The 18,502-nt window shown below is 38.7% G+C and overlaps 1 protein-coding gene across 1 annotated transcript in view; it reads right to left on the reverse strand.

Annotated features, from left to right (window-relative positions):
• Positions 1–7,513: 7,513 nt before the first annotated feature.
• The window catches only part of abcg1 (ATP-binding cassette, sub-family G (WHITE), member 1), a 48,896-nt gene continuing 37,907 nt past the window's right edge, over positions 7,514–18,502 (reverse strand). The window contains exons 9-15 of the mRNA XM_051680056.1: positions 17,922–18,070; positions 17,562–17,663; positions 15,541–15,709; positions 14,622–14,722; positions 13,929–14,087; positions 13,597–13,715; positions 7,514–10,794 (exon numbers count right to left, since the gene is read on the reverse strand). Of these exons, the coding sequence (XP_051536016.1) occupies positions 10,566–10,794; positions 13,597–13,715; positions 13,929–14,087; positions 14,622–14,722; positions 15,541–15,709; positions 17,562–17,663; positions 17,922–18,070 (1,028 nt within the window). The 3' untranslated portion in view covers positions 7,514–10,565. The remainder of the gene's footprint in view (positions 10,795–13,596; positions 13,716–13,928; positions 14,088–14,621; positions 14,723–15,540; positions 15,710–17,561; positions 17,664–17,921; positions 18,071–18,502) is intronic.

Here is an 18,502-nt window from a genome sequence, read left to right on the forward strand (position 1 = left end):
AAAACTATGGAATAACATAAATGGAACTATGGGAATTATGTTTTGACTAAATCAAAACTGTATTATATTTTAACATCTTCAAAGTAGTCACCCTTTGCCTAGAATTTGCAGACATGTACTCTTGACATTTTCTCAACCAACTTCTTGAGGTATCACCCTGGGATGCTTTTTAAACAGTATTGAAGGAGTTCCCATCTACTGTATGTTATTGGCTGCTTTTCTTTATTATTTGGTCATCAATTATTTACAACGTCAATACAACATCAATATTTAAGTCATAAATTTCAAAAACCTTTTTTTTTTTTTTTATTACATTTTAGTTTTATAATGAAATAAATTAATATGGTGGCACTATTATATTTTTGTCTACAAAACAAATTTCAAACATTTAAGCATACGCCTTCAGATCAAAAGATTTTTAAGATCATGAGAAACATTTCAGTCAAGTGTTTCAAAACTTTTGACCGGTAGTGTAGCTTTTCAGCTGGAAATTTAAAGTGAGAAAATCAGTAAGGTAGGACAGGTTAAAATATAAAGACAAGATTGAAGATCAGTTGAATGGTAACAATCTAAGATTAGCATGGCAGGGATTGGAAAAATATAGCGGGATGTAAGGATAACAATACTAAGGAGATTAAATTAGATGGTTTTCATTCGGATAAGAATCTTGCTGATAAATTGAATGAGTTTCATTTATGGTTTGATAACCATGATTTTAATACAGAAATTACTGTTTTAAAACAGAGGATGAGATAGACCAAATTTGCAAATATTGAAGTTCATAGGGTAAAAAGTTTTTTCAACATACAGATGTTAAGAAAAGCCCAGGTCCTGATAATATCAGAGGCAGGGTGCTAAAGATTTGTGAAGAACAATTATGTGGAAATTTTCAGCATAATTTTTCACAGTCTCTTAGAGAAAAAAGGGTGCCTAGAATATGGAAGCAATCTACTATGGTCCCTGTGGCAAAAAAATAGTGCTCCAAGGGAATTAAATGATTTTAGACCAGTCGCCTTAACATCGTTAATTATGAAATGTTTTGAAAATTTTGTTAGGGAAGTGATTTTACGGCAGACTGAGGCTAGCCTTGATCCACTGCAGTTTGCCTATAGAGAGGAAGAGGTGTTGAGGATGCCATTCTTTATCTTTTAAATCTTGTTTTTAAACATCTTGAAAAACCTAAAGCACATGCAAGACTTCAATTTATCAACTTCTCCTCAGCTTTTAACACCATTTAGACTCATTTGTTAATAGACAAACATATTTCCCTTTTTAATCTTGATTTGAATGTTGCTGGATGGATTTTTCAGCTGGAAGATCACAGTGTGTTAAAGTGAATGATGCATATTTTAAACAATTATGTTGTTCTACTGGTTCAACTCAAGGATGTTGCTTATCACCTCTTTTATATATTATGTAATCTATAATGACTGTCATAGTTCATATGAGGATAGACACATTATCAAATACGCTGATGACTCTGTGATAGTGAGTCTTCTTCAGGCACAGGATCAGGGGCATGGTCCTGTGATGGATAATTTTGTGACGTGGTGTAGTAAATTCTATCTTCAGTTAAATGTGAAAAAAAAAAAAAAGATCAAAAGATATGGTAATTGAACTTAGGAGGTCAATACCAAGTCCACTGTTGACAAATATAAAAGGATCAGATATTAAAATATTTGAAAATTACAAATATTTAGAAATTTGTTGTGATTGACAACAAGTTTTGAATCAAATGTCTCTGCTGTCTGTAATAAATTTCAACAAAGACTGTTCTTTTTAAGGAAGTTAAAAACATTTAATGTACGTATGTTCTACAATGATGACCCTATTTGATAAGTTTTATTGAATCAGTATTTTCCTTTTGTATTGTGGCTTGGCTTGGCACTCTTAATTTGTCAAATAGAAATAGATTAACTACCCTTGTAAAGGTGGCAGGAAAAGTCATTGGGGTAAATCAAGCCCAGCCCATTGATATCTTTTATAGACAGGTTGTAAGTAAGGCACACTCGATTCTCAGTATTTCTGATCATCCATTACAGAAAGAATTCGAGATAATGCCATCTAGTTGTCGTTTTAGAGTGCCAGGAGGTAGAACAAATCGAATTAAGGCCCCTTTTGTGTCCGTGGCCATTGGGTTACTGAACTACTCATGGTCAGATTAAACTAACTTGACCGTATTTTGCGATTTTGTGCAATTTGTATTTGTATTGTGTATTATGTATTTTGTATTGCTGTTGTATTTGTAATTGGGTTGTTTATGGATATTGTGTTTTATTGTGATTAGAATGTGAATCTGTTTTGGCACCTTGCTGCACAACTAGTTTCCCCTAAAGGGACAATAAAAGCAAACTAAACTAAAACTAAACTAAACTAAACTATTGGTTATAGGGCACAATTTAACAACTTGCGCAAATACTTCTAACAGAGAGATGCTTTTTTAAGTAACAAATTAATATATTGCTTATTTACAATAATCACATCAGAAAATGGTGCACCATTTACTGTTCATTTTTAAACACATTTGGCATTTCATTACATCTCCATTGTGATTGGATCGGTCAATGTGAGCCTACTTGAAATTTTTCATAAAAAATCTATTTCACCCAATTGATTGTTCCCAGGGGAACACTGATCATGGCACTAATTAGCATGTGAGCAGCACCTGGTTCTCCACTGATTCACTCCCTACTGAAGCCCTTTGTTGTTTGATGTGAAGTACTTACCTCACCCTATCTGCCTAGTTGGTCCTGTCTCGTGTATCTGTTTGGTTGCCCGTCTCTGCCCACGTGTCGGGAGTATGGTTGCCTTCCAGTTTGCTGTACACTTGTTCTCTGTGCTCACGAGTCTTCAACGGAGGATTCCTCGTCTCTGCCCGTGTGTCGGGAGAGTGAATGCCTTCCTGTCTGCTGGGCGCTGTCCTATGCACCTCACTACGCTTCAACGGAGGATTCCTATGAATCTGCTCCTGACTTCCACAATGCACACACTCGCCTACGAACACACTATTCATGGATTTGCCCATTGCATGGCTAGGGTGCGCATATATCCACAAAATTCTCCCGGCAACTGCAGCCAGTGCCAGGATCATCAGTCTTCGCCAGCACAGTTGAAGTGAATATTTATTGTTAATAAATCCTTTGAACTGTTCCTCTGCTCTTGTGTGTCTTTGTCTCGCTCTCGCTCTCTGACAGAACAATCTAGCCAAGTATGGACCCAGCGGAGGAGTCTACTCTTCGCTCTGCCCTCTCTTGGCAGGGAGCTTTACTGGGATGACAGCAGGATCAGATCTCCACATTTAACCAGGCTCTGGAGATGATTATGTCACAGTTTGCTGAGCTCACCTCTGTTGTTCAACAATTCCGCCTACCTCCCAATGCTGGTCCCACTCAGGAAGCACCCTCAACGGCTCCAGCGGTTCTATGCATTTCTGGGCGCTTGGAGGCTCATATCCCTCCTCCAACCCTGTTTTCAGGTGAGGTGGGATCCTGTAGCACATTGCTTTCATGATGTTCCCTGTTCTTCATGTTACAGCCCTCCTCTTTTCTGTCGGAGAAATGAAGGTGGCTTGTGTGATCACACTTCTCACTGGAAAGGCTGGTGAATGGGGGACCGCCATGTGGGACAACAGACATCCCTGTTGTATCTCTTTTCATGCCTTCGCAGAGTTCTGCCGAGTTTTTGAGCGCTCGGCTCAAGGTCGGGAGGCGACAAGGGTCTTCTCCGGACTGTCTGAAGGAGATCGGCGAGTCTCAGATTATGCTGCTGGCTGCTTCTTGTGAGTGGAACGACCACGCCATGTGGGACCAGTTTCTGCATGGGCTTTCTGACGACATCCAAGACTGCCTCCACGCTTTGTCGATTTGGTGGATCTGGCTATTCGAGTCAATCAACGTCTGGCCCTACTCCGTCGACATGGCTCTCCACCTACCCGGGCAGCTGGCCATCCTACCCGGTCCACTACTTCAGCCAAGTCACCAGAATCACGGCCCGACACAGAGCCCATTCACATAAGGAGAAGCAGCGACGCCTCGTTCATGGACTATGCTTTTATTGTGCTCGGTCTGGTCATTTCTCTGCTTCCTGTCTAGTAAAAGACACCGCTCTCAGTAGGAAGGGGGTTACTGGTGAGCGCAACACCTTTGGACAAAGCCCCTTTGGACAAAGACTTCATACACTTCTCCTAGCCCAGCTGCAGTATGGATCTACCTGTCACATATTCTCAGTCCTGGTGGATTCCAGAGCCGAAGGGAACTTTATGGACATTGACTTGGCTTCCAAGTGGCAGCTTCCTATGGTCCAATTGGACGAACCTATCACCGCCCACACCCTCATTGGCATGCCCCTGTCCATTATCACCCAGTCCACCAAGCCAGTCATCTTCGTCTCTGGAAATCATATGGAGCAGTTGTCCCTTTACCTGATCCAATCTCCATCGGCACCGGTAGTGTTGAGGCATCCTTGGTTGGTAACGCACAACCCACACATAGACTGGTCAACCAACACTATTCTTGCTTGGAGTCCTTACTGTTTGTCACACTGTCTTAATTCTGCTGCCTCCTCTGTCCAGTCTTGTGTTTCATTGCAGGATGAACCAGCAGATTTATCTGGAGTATCGTTGACATACCATGATTTGAGTGCGGTGTTCAGCCGGTCCCACGTCATGACCCTTCTTCTTCATCGCCCGTACTACTGTGCAATTGAATTGCTTCCTGGCACCTCGCCTCCTCGGGGATGGCTGTATTCGCTCTCGGCTCCCGAGTGGGAGGCCATGAACAGGTATATCAATGATTTTCTGGCAGCCGGTCTCATCCGCCATTCCTCGTCGCCGGCAGGGGCAGTGTTCTTCTTCTTGGAGGAGAAGGATGGCTCGTTTAGACCCTGTATAGATTATCGGGGGCTGAATGACATCACGGTGAAGAATCGCTATCCTTTGCCATTGATGTCCTCAGCTTTCGACTCTTGCAGGAAGTGTCCATCTTAACGAAGTTGGACTTACGCAATACTTATCACCGTGTCTGGATTAGGAAGGGGGATGAGTGGAAGATGGCTTTTAACACCCATAGGGGGCACTTTGAATATTTGGTTATGCCTTTCGGATTGGTCAACGCCACCGCCATCTTCCAGGAGCTCGTAAATGATGTGCTTTGAGACATGGTTGATTGTTTTGTGTTTGTCTATCTAGATGATATTCTGATCTTCTCCCAGAACAACCAGGACTGTGTTCAGCAATTCAGGCAGGTGCTTCAGTGACTGCTAGAGAATTGGCTGAAGTGTGCTTTTCATGCACAGTCGGTTCCATTCCTGGGGTTCATCGTTTCTTCCGAGGGACTGCGCATGGACCCTGCTAAGGTCAGATCCACCTCCGATTGGCCAACCCCAGATTCTCGCAAGGCATTGCAGAGGTTTCTGGGGTTCGCTCATTTCTATTGGAGATTTATTAAGAAGTTTAAGACAGCCAACTCGCCCCGCCTCTGATGTATCTCACCTACACCCGCACTGACTTTTGTTGGTCCCCGCAGGCTGAGGCCGCATTCTCTAAATTAAAGGAGTGGTTTTCTACCGCACCCATCCTTGTTACTCCAGACCCTGCATGCCAGTTAGTGGTGGAGGTGGATGCGTCTGAGGTTGGTGCTGGAGCGGTCCTGTCTCAGCGCTCTTCCTCAGGCAGAAAGATGCACCCGTGTTCTTTTTTTTTTAAGAAAAGTCCGCTTAACACAACAGAACGGAACTACAATGTCGGTAACTGAGAATTGCTGGCTGTCCAGTTTGCTTTGGGCTAGTGGCGTCATTGGTTAGAGGGTTCGGGGGTACCTTTCGTGGTCTGGACTGATCATAAGAACCTAGAGTACATCCGTAGCGCCAAACGCCTTAACTCTAGACAGGCTCGCTGAGGACTATTTTTCACACGTTTTAATTTTGTATTCTCACCCAGGCTCTAAGAATGTCAAGCCTGACTCTTTGTCTCAATGTTTCGAGGTCAAAACCTCCACCATCCCACCGGATACCATTCTACCTGCCACTCGAGTGGTGGGCATGGTATCCTGGAAGGTGGAGGCTAAAGTCCGTGCTGGGCTACGTGCCCAGTGGGTCGGTTATTTGTTCTGCGATCAGTTCGGAAGCATGTCCTACAGTGGGGTCACTCATCCAATGTCACTTGTCATCCAGGGGCGACTCACACACAGATGCTCATTAGACAACGATTCTGGTGGCCATCGCTTGTGCGGAACTTACGCCGGTTCGTAGCTGCTTGCCCCATTTGCACGACTAATAGACTTCCTGTAACCCCCCGGCCGGGCTCCTCCAACCGCTATCTGTCCCTTCTAGATCCTGGGCGCACACAGCTATGGATTTTTTAGCTGGTCTCCCCCACTCCCATGGCAACATAGTCGTTTTGACTATAGTGAACCAGTTCTCAAAGGCGGCTCATTTCATTCCCCTCCCCAAATTACCCACAGCGAGGGAGCCAGCAGTAGCAGTCATAAACCACATCTTCCGCATTCATGGCCTCCCAGTCGATGTGGTTTCTGACAGAGGCCCCCAATTTGTGTTGCGTTTTTGGGCAGAATTCTGTCAACAGCTGAGGGCTACGGTGAGTTTATCCTCTGGGTTCCACCCCCAGACAAATGGGCAAGCAGAGCGGGTCTGCTCCTGACTTCCACAACACACACACTCGCATACGAACACACTATTCACGGATTTGCCAATTGCGTGGCCACAGGGCGCACGCATCCACAAACTTCTCCCCACTACTGCAGCCGGATCCGGGATCCTCAGTCTTCGCCAGAACAGCTGAAGTGAATATTTATTGGGGGGGGGGGGGTTACCACAAATACTATCCTTTAACTTATTGGACATTTATTGAAATTATTTTTTATATAATCACCTTGAACAAAATTTTAAATGACAAATAAGTATTTTGTTTCAAAACAAATGTGATAATTCCCAGGATATTCATTAACTACAAAAATGTACAACATTTTAAAAATGATTACATATTAGATCAAATTGCCTGAAATCAAACTTTAGACATCACACACAATGATCTCATGGAAGAGGAAAAATGTGCAGTTTATAGTAATAGTTTTTGATGCTATTTAGTGTTCTGGGGGAAAATAAAATCAAAGGAGCCTTTTGCCCCACGGAGCCTATAACCCTGTTGTACCCTACTAATGTATCTAAAATATCAACTGGAAAAATAAATGTTGGGGGGACATGCCAGTTTTATGCCTAGTATTTTTAAAATTGTAAAAACAAAGAATGAGAAGAAACTTTTGACTGGTAGGGTATGTGCAATGTTTCTCTAAAATCACAGTGTACCAAATTTTATGAGAATTGCCCTTAATGGGGACACTAAAAAATTCATAATAATGATTATACTGCACATTGCAGCTAGATAATCCCAACACTTGAAATAAACTGAACTACAGCTACTGTATATTTTCAGCCTAAAATGAAGCAACCAGAGTAAAAAAATAAAAATAAAATGTTAACAATCAGTTTGAAAATAAAACATTTTATGATTATATCGAACATGTAATTATGTTACATCAGATTTCTGTTACAGAAGGATATTGTAGCAGGTAGACCATTTCAGAACCAGAAAATGTAATTACTTCTAAATTAGAGCCCTAAAGATATTGAATGTCTGTGAAAATGTATTTAATTTGGATTCTAAGGTTAATTAATATACTGTTCAAAGAGGCAAACAAAATATATCTTTTTTATTTTTTTTTTACTGCCCCACATTTTAAGTACAAACAGAATAGAGATAGAATATATATCAAACATTGTTCAAAACAGATTGCATCAATTTCCACATCGAAGTCCACAGCAAAGGTTTGGTAAAATTATAATGGTCATAACACTTGAGTTGCAGACCAGCATTCACATTATGCTTGCAACAATTTGTGAGAAATACTCTGTGGACCTAGCTCAGAGGCAACTAAGGATACTCAAATTTTAACATTTACAGTAATACAAAAAACACAGATAATAAATAACAATCTGCTTCATTTTTGTCACATTTTCACTTTTGCATTGACTTTGCAGTTACATACAAAACCAGAACCAGAAAGCATGAAAACTGTGCATAGATGTCAACAAACAAAACAGCATTCATCAATGACAGCGACCCTGTAACATGATTAAAACTTGTTTGGGTGACATACTGTAAGTATGCCACATAAATGGATAAATGGACGAATCTGTGTGAGATCCTTCATGATAACTAACATGACCTTGAAATCTGTCTCTTGGAAAAATGAAAATCATTTAGCATGGTATAAAATAACGAGAAAGTTTTTAGTAAAAAACACTGTTCTTAAGAACATTTTAGGATTTGGGATTGATAGAACTTTTGGGTTTGTTAACAAAATGATGAAAAACCTGCCACATATTTGTTTAATATTGTTCCTTGGTTCTTTTGCTTTGTGAACATTCAAAAACATTTCTGGAAAAAAGTCATGTTTTTTTGCAAAAGCTGCCAAAATTTGCATATGAGGATGGTTTATGATGCATATTGTGGCACTATAAATTCGTAGACAATTACACAGTCAATTAATTACCTGCAGAAAACTATATTGCTATATTGGTCAAATATGTTGTATGGTGCCTTAAAGGTGAAGTGTGTAATTTTTTCTGATGTTTTCCAAGCTAAATGTCAAAAGATAACTATAAATAAGCCAGTCATAGCTTGATTTCCCTTCTCTGGCACAGTCAGAGCATTGCTTTGTTTGTTCATACAAAAAGCTTTACATAGTAACATTGGTTTATCTAAACAAGACAGGGGCAGGATAATCCATTTGTTCGACCAATGGCAGATGGGAGCAGGGTGTAAGGGGAGTAGGGTGTGTTTGGGAAACCTGTTTGAGACAGTCATTATTTTTGAAATTCCGGTTGGTGATGCTAGTTAAGCAGAAATTACACTTCATCTTTCATTTTTTTAAGCAGGCAACTCACACACCTAGTTGATCTTTTTATTCCCCTTTTAAATCAAATGAGATCTAATCATATTGGGCTTCAGACTCTCTTTTAGGTTCTAGTAGGTATAAAACATATAATTCACACATCATAAGCTGGATCTCCATCCAAATGTTAAGTTATTTTAAGTGCATTTCTTGAAATTAGACTAAAGAAGCTGCAAATTAATTTGCGTGTTTCCATCCACTACGCCATGTACATTATCTTAAGGAAGACTTCTTTGTCATGATGTAGCAGCTAAATTGCCTCCTTGCTTCGAGGAGAGTTGTATTTGCGGTACTGGAGCAACTGTACATTGTTTTATTAAATGCTGACAGGAGACACCTCAGAATGAGTGCAATATCTCATGTAATGTGGGCTGAAATGGCTGCTATGACCTTACGCCGTATATACCTGGGAGTGCCTGCATTCAAAACTGTTCTGGCGGATTGTGAGGATCCACTTTAATGACCAGCTGTGGGTTAAACACTTCCAAAGGTCAAGGGCTGTGTTTGAAGAATTGTGTGCCACAGTCGGACCTTTCATTTGGCCAGTTACATCAAGCTATCGCACATCCATAACACATGCACAAATGGTCAAAACACGTCATTGTTTTGCAAATAAACTGTTTCCATCACCTTAATGCACATTTTGACTTGTGCTTAAATCTAGAAAATCCATCTTTGCCAAGCACATAAACTTTTAAGCAAATTTTGAGTTTATGCACATATCAAGCGTTTCCATTCAGGTTTTCTTAAGTGCAAATTAAAAATAACATAAAAATAGTTGGGTGAAAATCAAGCATTAGTTTAATCTGTAACAAGGTTTCTCTGATGGGTACATCATCTGGAGACCAGCTCATAACTCAGTTGCACCTAAAAGAATGAAGACCGCTTTCTCAGTTCCTCTACAAGAACAGCAGCCACTACCAACAGAACGATAACTTTTCAGTAGCGTAGAAGGAATGCCAAGGTAGACCACAGTAGAATTAATATGTCTTTTCCATGACAGCATTGAACAGAATAAGCTATGTTTGTGTGCTCAATCTTCATCAAGAGAAACAATTCCAGCTCTCCATTATGATGTCACAAACTAGCACAGGGTTAGGCATTGCAAATTCCAGTTAAATTCTAAACTGTGCTATTAATGACACCCTTCATGGGCTTTGAGTTTTCTTCACTGTGGGTATGATGCTCAACTGGTACAGCATGGCATTATGTCATGGGTTTTATTCCTAAGGAATGCACGTATAGGTAAAATGTATAGCTTGAATACACTGCAAGTCACTTTAGATAAAACATCTTCCAAATGTGTAAATGTAATGTTGCTTTAACTGTTGATGCAGATGTTTGGTTGTATCCCAAAACTAGTGCATTCTAAGCTTTCTTTCCTTATAAACGCATGCAAAAGCTACATACTTGTTCTTCAAATTCAGTCCAGGTTTCTGTCCGATTATTTGAAAAATTTGGCTCAGGCCTGCACAAAAAAAACTATGGTTCTCTTTGAGGGAACAGGCCCCCTCTGCTTTGTCTTTCTCTGCCTAGCCCTCTCTGGGCATGAAAGTCTCGACAGCACTCTCTTTCTCCATCACATCTTCTACTTGTCTACCTCTCAGCACTGATCTTGTAGCGGAGAACAAAGTACGCAATCAGACGGAGTGACACAAAAAAGATGCCTAGCACAATGAAGTCCAGGTAGAGCTTTGCATCCTCAACATCCAACTCCTTTAAAATGGCTTCTGACTTCTGGAAGTGGCAGGTCTCATCTTTATCACAGTGCAGGTCCTCACGATCTAGCCCATAGATGGACAAAATTACTCCTTCAAAACCATACCTAAAAGTCAGAAGACAAATGGATTAGAAGGATACCACTTGAGATATTGGATGCTTTGGTGTATTGTTTTGGTATATTTACTTTAAAGACAGCACGACACAACACACTCAAAGCATTTTAATGACCAAAGTTCAGCCATGAAACTGTATGTGGTTTGACTTGTTATCAGTTAGCCAACTGGCATGCTCACATGTGACATGTTAATCCAATCAGCTCACATGATGTAAACTGATTAGTCCTTTGACTTGTAATCAGGTAGCCAATGAACTTGCTTCTCTCTTTTTGTCTAACATTTAAAGGGTCAGATTTGCAGATAAGATGGTTTCTTTGCAGCACGTAGTGAGAGTTTTTCTCTGAAAATGCTATTTGCTCAGGTGGTTTGCTGGGGCTTTCCTTCTTGCAGCTTCCAATGTAAGGTTTGCTTTTGGCCAGGACACGTATAAGCACATCTTTAACAAGGTATGCCTTAGCCAAATCTGGCTGGCAACATTGCTATCTTGTGTCCTTAGATTAAATTAATCCGCACATAGTCTATATGGTCCATTTTTAATAATCTCAGGGTTGTCCTGGCTGAGGAACACATTATTAGTTAGGTCACTAGCCATTAAAGCTATTCAGCTCAGCAGTACGAGACACACTTAGAAATTTAGTTCAATAGCATTACGTCATGTGGCCTGTGGCCAAGGCACACCTAGCTAGCATACACTCAGTTCACATGGCTCTTCAGAGCAGCAGCAGTACACATGTCTCAGTGATAGATCTGCTTGGTTTGGGGGTTGTGTTTATGTGTTATACATTTTATGCAGCTTCCCTGCTTTGTTGGGTGATTGTTCGTAATGTCTACTTGTGCAGCAGCAGCAGCATGTCCACATGCTAACTCAGTATGTCTGGGTATTTTCTAGCAACAACAAGTCTCTGTACCTGCTCTGCAGCAGCAGCGTTGGCAGATCTAGTCCGCCAAGAACAATATCCTATCAATATGTCATACCCAGATTAACATGCTAAATCTGTCTGAGAGTTCTCATGAATGAACTTCCATAATGTGGCATATTTCCATGTGAAACAGAATTTTAGCTGAAAATAATGCAGGGTGGGATTATATCCACCGGAAACATGTTCGGCTATGATACAGTATATATAGGATAATGTACAGGTAGTTATGGCTAAATAAACCCTGACAGGGTGATCAGGATGTTGTATCACCCTGAAGGAGTTTATTTTGAAATAATGACCGCCTGTCAGCTGACTTTACATTATCCCACTTATTTCATGGCTACCTACCAAATAAATAAAAACAATGGACATGAAATATTAATTTGTATTGGAAGTATGCTATTATGTGAAAAGACATTGCAGGGTCTCTAGAAACTGCTGAATTCCACCTCCGGTTTGCAGTGTTAGGTCAGTTACTTAAATTTTTTTAATTACTACTTTTAAATTGTAATCAGATTACATTACTCATTACTTCATGAAAATGTTATCAGATAATTAATTACTTTAAGATATGTTTTTTATAAAGTTTCACAGAAAAAAATTTAAATAATGTCTATATTGCCATACGTTCCTCCCTTACAATTAGGGAGGCACATCCCCTTCAGCTGTCAGAGAATTGCAAACAGACTAACATAATTCATGTTAAAAATGTATTCTTTATAAATAATATTATTTTAGAAATGTGTAACCTAAGTAATGTATTTAAAAGTAATCAACTTAAGTGAAAGTCAGTAACCATAATCTGATTACAAGAATTTTAAATGTTATGCGTTGCACTACTTTTTTTCACTGAAAACGTAGTGCAGTAAATAATTACTTTGTAATCTCAGTACACCCAACACTGCAAACATGTTGTTTCTTTGAATCACATGCATTTATAAATCTTGCATAATAAAACCAGGAATATTTGTTAAGGAAGTAAATAGTGTAAACTACAGTAATGCCTTCCAAAACGGTCAGAAATCTAGGGGTGACCATCGATAACGAATTAAATTTCACAGACCACATCTCAAAGACCGCAAGATCATGTAGATTTACACTCTACAATATCAGGAAGATAAGACCCTTCCTCTCTGAACATGCCACACAACTTCTTGTTCAGTCACTTGTCATAACTAGACCGGACTACTGTAACGCTCTCATTGCAGACCTCCCTGCATGTGCAATTAGACCCCTGCAAATGATCCAGAATGCAGCAGCACATCTGGCCTTTAATCAACCAAAGAGAGCACATGTTACACCACTCCTTGTCTCTCTTCATGGCTGCCGGTTGATGCACGTATCAAGTTCAAGGCTCTGATGCTGGCATACAGAACAGTCACTGGGTCTGCTCCAGCATACCTAAAATCATTTCGCTCACTAGAAGCCTGCGGTCGGCTATGGAACATCGCCTTGTCAACACAAAGAAGCACCAAAACGCTTTCCCGGACTTTCGGCTTCATCATACCACGTTGGTGGAATGACCTTCCCAACTCCATCCGTGAAGCTGACTCACTTTCTGTCTTCAAAAAACGACTAAAAACACATCTTTTCCATGAGCACTTAACTAGTCACTTAAAAAAAAAAAAAAAAAAAAAAAAATGTTTTCCTTGTTGCACTTTAATCTGTTTTGAATGCTATTCTGATGCTAGTGAAACTTTGTAATATGGCACTTTTTGTACCACTGTCTCCTTAAGATGATTCGCTTATGTGTTCCTCTTTTGTAAGTCGCTTTGGATAAAGAGTCTGCCAAATGAATAAATGTAAATGTAAATGTGTAAAAAAAAACTATACAAAGCATTTCCTTAGGCTGTCAATGAGATGCCTTACCTAACATAGGAAATGTATGATATCCACTGGAGGTATTTTGGGATAGTGTCAAAACTGACAAAAAAGCCTGAAAATAGTAGCACAGGTATGGCTGTGACAGGACCAACAAAAGTGGCTACCTGTGAAAGAAATACAATAATGCATCATTATATTTTATTAGAAAGAAATGATTGTTCACAAATATATAATGAAAGTACTTGACAGATAGAATAATGGATTCCAATATAATGTCACACTTGAAATTTTAACACAGTCATACTGTATGTATGATAGATACAGAATGGATTTCCCCTGAAAATATATATCAAATAATATATGAAGTACTAAATTACTTGTAATGATGTGGATGCTGCTCCTATTAGTAGTCCCAGTGACTGTGCCACAAGTGACGTGAGTGTCCCTAAAGCCAGGAAAAGAATGAAGCGGACTGCGTCTGAAGGTTGAGACGTCATCCAGTACACAATGCTGCAGTAGGCCATTGGAAACACAATCTGTGAGCCAGAAAAAAAAATTCTGCTGATTTACCAATTTTAATTTTTATCAGGGAAATAAATGAAAGAACGTATCTATGTCCAAAAGAATATCAACCATTTTAGTTCATCAGATAATTGAATCCAAGTCTCCAACAATGAAACATCCAATATGTTATTTGTTTAAACAAGAGGAGAATAATTATTTTTGATAAATACAGTAAGGGGCATTTCTGATAGGGAAAGCAAAGCCTGCTTATGTAATGTATGCTGGATTTGTCTATTTTGGGTGAATGGTGTTCTGACTTGAAAAGTAAATTCCCTTTGAGCTTCAGTAACATGTTTATACCATCTTAGTGATTTCTGTGCCATTTCTGCTCTCTCTCTCTCTGTTTAACATCCTATGTCATTGTACTTCAAGAAAAACCCAAGATAAACTCCATACTTATCCATTTTATGAATATCTTGTTAAGCACCAAGAATGAGCAAGCTGTTTTACAGAAGGAAACCTGAGAAGTACCTGGATGTCTCATTTGTTCCAATGAAGACTGTTACCTGAAACGGGATGTCTGCCATGGTTTTGGCCAAGTAGTATGCCTTTAGGCTGTACCAGTAATTCAGGTGTTCTCTCAAAAAGACGGCCATCTCTAGGGGAACTACAATAACAATGAGGAGGAGAAGATTAGCATGCATTGCATGTTGTCATTTGATCAAGTCTATCATCTTGTCAAGTGTTTTCATATTACAGCAATAGTCAGGGTTCACACACATTTTAACCAATGCATTTCCATGACTTTTCCATGTCCATTCCAGTGATTACTGGATAGGAATGTTTTTTTTATTTTTTTATTTTTTATTTTTTTTTATCTTTCCTATTCAAAGTGATTCGCTAATGAATCATTCAGGCTGTTTTGAATAGTTCATTTGTGAACCAATTTAACAGCAATAATAAACAATATTTCAAACAGTAATAATAATTTGCAACATTACTAATGTTCTTGGCAGTATTGTTGGTATATTAATGCATCCTTGGTGAAAAGAAGTATCAATTTCAAATCATTTCTTTCAAAAACAAAAATGTCTTAGTGTTCTCAAAAAATAAAAATAATAAAAAGAAATAGTGTATACTATATAGTGTATAATAAAAGACAATTAAAAAAACAATTGCTCTCAAATCAGACTTAAAATCAAGTGAAGTATATGGCTTGCAAGCAAGTTTTAAGAGACAAGCAATATGAAAGCCTGCAAATTATTTTGGACCAGAGCATAACTAAAAATGTGTATTCACTGTAGATATTTCCATGACTTTTCAAGGCCTGGAGAGCACAATTCCCTGATATATTGAGGTTTCCATGACAGAAGGAACCCTGAATCATTCTACAAAGTACAAGTGCAAGTGTGCTTCAAAGAGATTCTTTCATTAGAATTGGCCATTTTTTTATACAAATGGAACATAAAAGATTAAAACACTCACATGTGAGAACAGTGGGCATTAAAGCTGCAAACATGAGGAACAACATGGAGAAGAACAGGAAACCAGAGTTGCTAAGGACTTTCTTGGCCTCATTGCCAATGCCCAGATATAAAAGACCGATCAGAAATCCAATCCCAAGATGAGAGATGATGCGCAAGTGGGTCAACACCTAGACAGGTAAAAAAAAAAAAAATTCAAATCAACTTATTCATGTGCCTACAATAGTGTGCTATTTGAAATGTAATTAAGAATGACTTTTGAATGCCAAATAAAGTCCTGAACTTGAATTGAATATGAATTGAAGTAACAAACAGGATGATGAATTGTAATAGTAATTTGAATGTAAGTAAACAGTAAATTTATGTTATTCCATAGTTTTGATGACTTTACTATTATTCTAAAATGTGGAAAAAAAAATGTCTGGCCTGAATCATCTGATCAGCGGGAGAGCGAGATAAGGGGCGGCCGGAGACGCGGTTCGAGAGAGAGAGAGACATATGAGGCCACGTTGCATGTTTGTTTATGTTGGTTTTAAGTTAATTTATATCATTAAACTTTACATTGACTGTTCAGCCGGTTCCTGCCTCCTCCTTGACCAACCTTTAACTGTTACATTATAATTTTATAAAAGCACTTACATTAATTATTCTTTTTAAACTTGTGTATTGTTTGAGCTGTAAAGTTGTTTAAAACATAATTGTAATGGTTGTTTTAGGGTTTAAGGTGTTACACCATCATGGCAACAAAGTTGTAAAATTGCTCTAATGTAGTCTAATGGTGCGTTTAAATCCTCCTGGGAAGTTCATATATTTACGAGGTCGGACAGCGTAAATACAGGATGCTTTTCATTCAGAAGTGATCATCCCTATGCCCTTTTTCTCTTCAAAATCTTGACCATCCACTGTGAAAGCACTGGAGGGCTGAAAGTTGTGAGGCTTCAAAATAACAGTCATTCGGAACTCACTTTTTAAGTCATTTTTTATTCAAAATTCATTTTGAAGCGATTTTACAGCATGACTATCATAATTGTTCTCTCTTAGAAGTGCCCTTCGGGGGATGATTTATCCAGTTTGGAACGCAGGGACGATGTGAAGTGTGCTCAAGTGATTTTAGGAAGAAAGAACGTACCCGTTTTGAAATTTCATATTTCTTTCTCTATTTTTTATTAAGCTTTTTTGAAAAGCATAGCCATGCATAATGTGTGTATTGATGATTTATACAGTATATCTATTTTATCAATCTTGTGTGGCCACATTTAATGATGGGAAATGTAGTTTTATTGCATAAACCTATTGCTTCATAAACCAACTACATGAATCTTATTTTCTGACAAACTTTATCATTATTCTTCATTAACAGTACAAAAAATGCATACAAACTAAACTGCTTAGTAAAAATCCACACAAAAAACTCAACTGATTCTTATATCTCAAAAAACTCAATATGATTCGGTCATCCTGAGTTTCCCACTCGTAATTCCAACTTTGTGGTGGCATGTGTGCTAAACTCATAAATACAATCATTCCAACATGACCTGAATGTGCTATATTAAATTAGTATTCAAAAAGGAGACAAATAACATGAAGCAGGCTTCTCTTGCCAATTTTGCTGTTGTGTTGGACTTAAAATCCTCTCTTCTTTGACTGTGTTGAATTTATTTGACCTGCATTTCAGTAAATACCTCTTCCTTTCATTCAGATTCAAATTCCAATTCAACATCCTGTGGGCATGGACAACTCAATTCATATTCCAACTAGTAAATTAAAAGGGAGAGCATGATGACTAACCCTGACTACAGGTTTTATTTTTTTACAAGAGCACACTTTTCATGACCTTGCTACTATTATTAGAAAATAATACGTTTAGGATGGAAAGCAGATTTTTTTTTTTTTGTTTTATTCAACTAAACATATGATAGCCCTATCTTCTGTTCCTGTTGCATAACTCCTGATGCTCTCAATGGAGCATTTTGCATTGCTGTGTGTTACTAGACCTCTCCACTAGATTGCAGTGCTGCTTACCGAATCTCTCATGATGCTGTGAAAGGTTCTCTTGAAGAGAATGCAAAACTGTGTCAGGCAGCTGGCAGAAAAACTATGACAACCCTCAGAGGAGGAAGAGTCCTAGAGAGAAGTACTTATATTATTACACTGATTATCTGCGAAATGGTATGATTTGATCCAAGAATACAAAGGCTACATTTGCTAATGAGCTTAGTTATGCATCTTATAACAATCAAATGTTATGCTACATTACACATTACGTTACTACAGATATTATCTCACGCTGAGAATATAAAAAAGGTATCTACATCTCTCAAAAGCATTAAACCTACATTTCATTATGTTACACAATAGCTTTATCTATTTCTATGTACATACCTCATCAGATGGTCTGTGCCACAGGAAGGGGTTATGAACTCCGTTACCATTCATTTCACTTTTGTAGTCTTTCTCACACTTCTGCTCTTGGACCGCCTTCACAAGTCGAGCCGTCTGGTCACCATATTCACCAGAGGCCACTTCCATTACTGGAGAAATGAATGAAACAAGTTCTTAGACACTGATTAGCTAAAAAACGTGGATGCATCATGACTCTGGATGTAGATTATTTTTTATTTGTGTATAGACAGGGTCCAAAATGAACTCTTTAATACATTTGATAATGGCAGGTGAATTAAGACATGATTTTATATATATATATATATATATTTCTGAAGGGCTATAAAACTGTATTTTGCATTATGTAATTATTATTTATTTATTTTGTCTCTATGTGAAAGGAATCATTTAGCTGATTGGAAAACAGCGCAGGTCATTGCATCACTCACAACATCTCCAAGAAAAACTGCAAGATGTATTGTGGCATTGTTCCTCATAATTTTATTTTTGGTGGCTTAATGGCAGGAATGTGTTGCCACATAATACAACAAAGTATTTTAGTTTCCCAAAGCTAACTTTTG

The sequence above is a fragment of the Myxocyprinus asiaticus genome, chromosome 39 (genome assembly GCF_019703515.2).
Source record: "Myxocyprinus asiaticus isolate MX2 ecotype Aquarium Trade chromosome 39, UBuf_Myxa_2, whole genome shotgun sequence".
Taxonomy (NCBI): Eukaryota; Metazoa; Chordata; class Actinopteri; order Cypriniformes; family Catostomidae; genus Myxocyprinus; species Myxocyprinus asiaticus.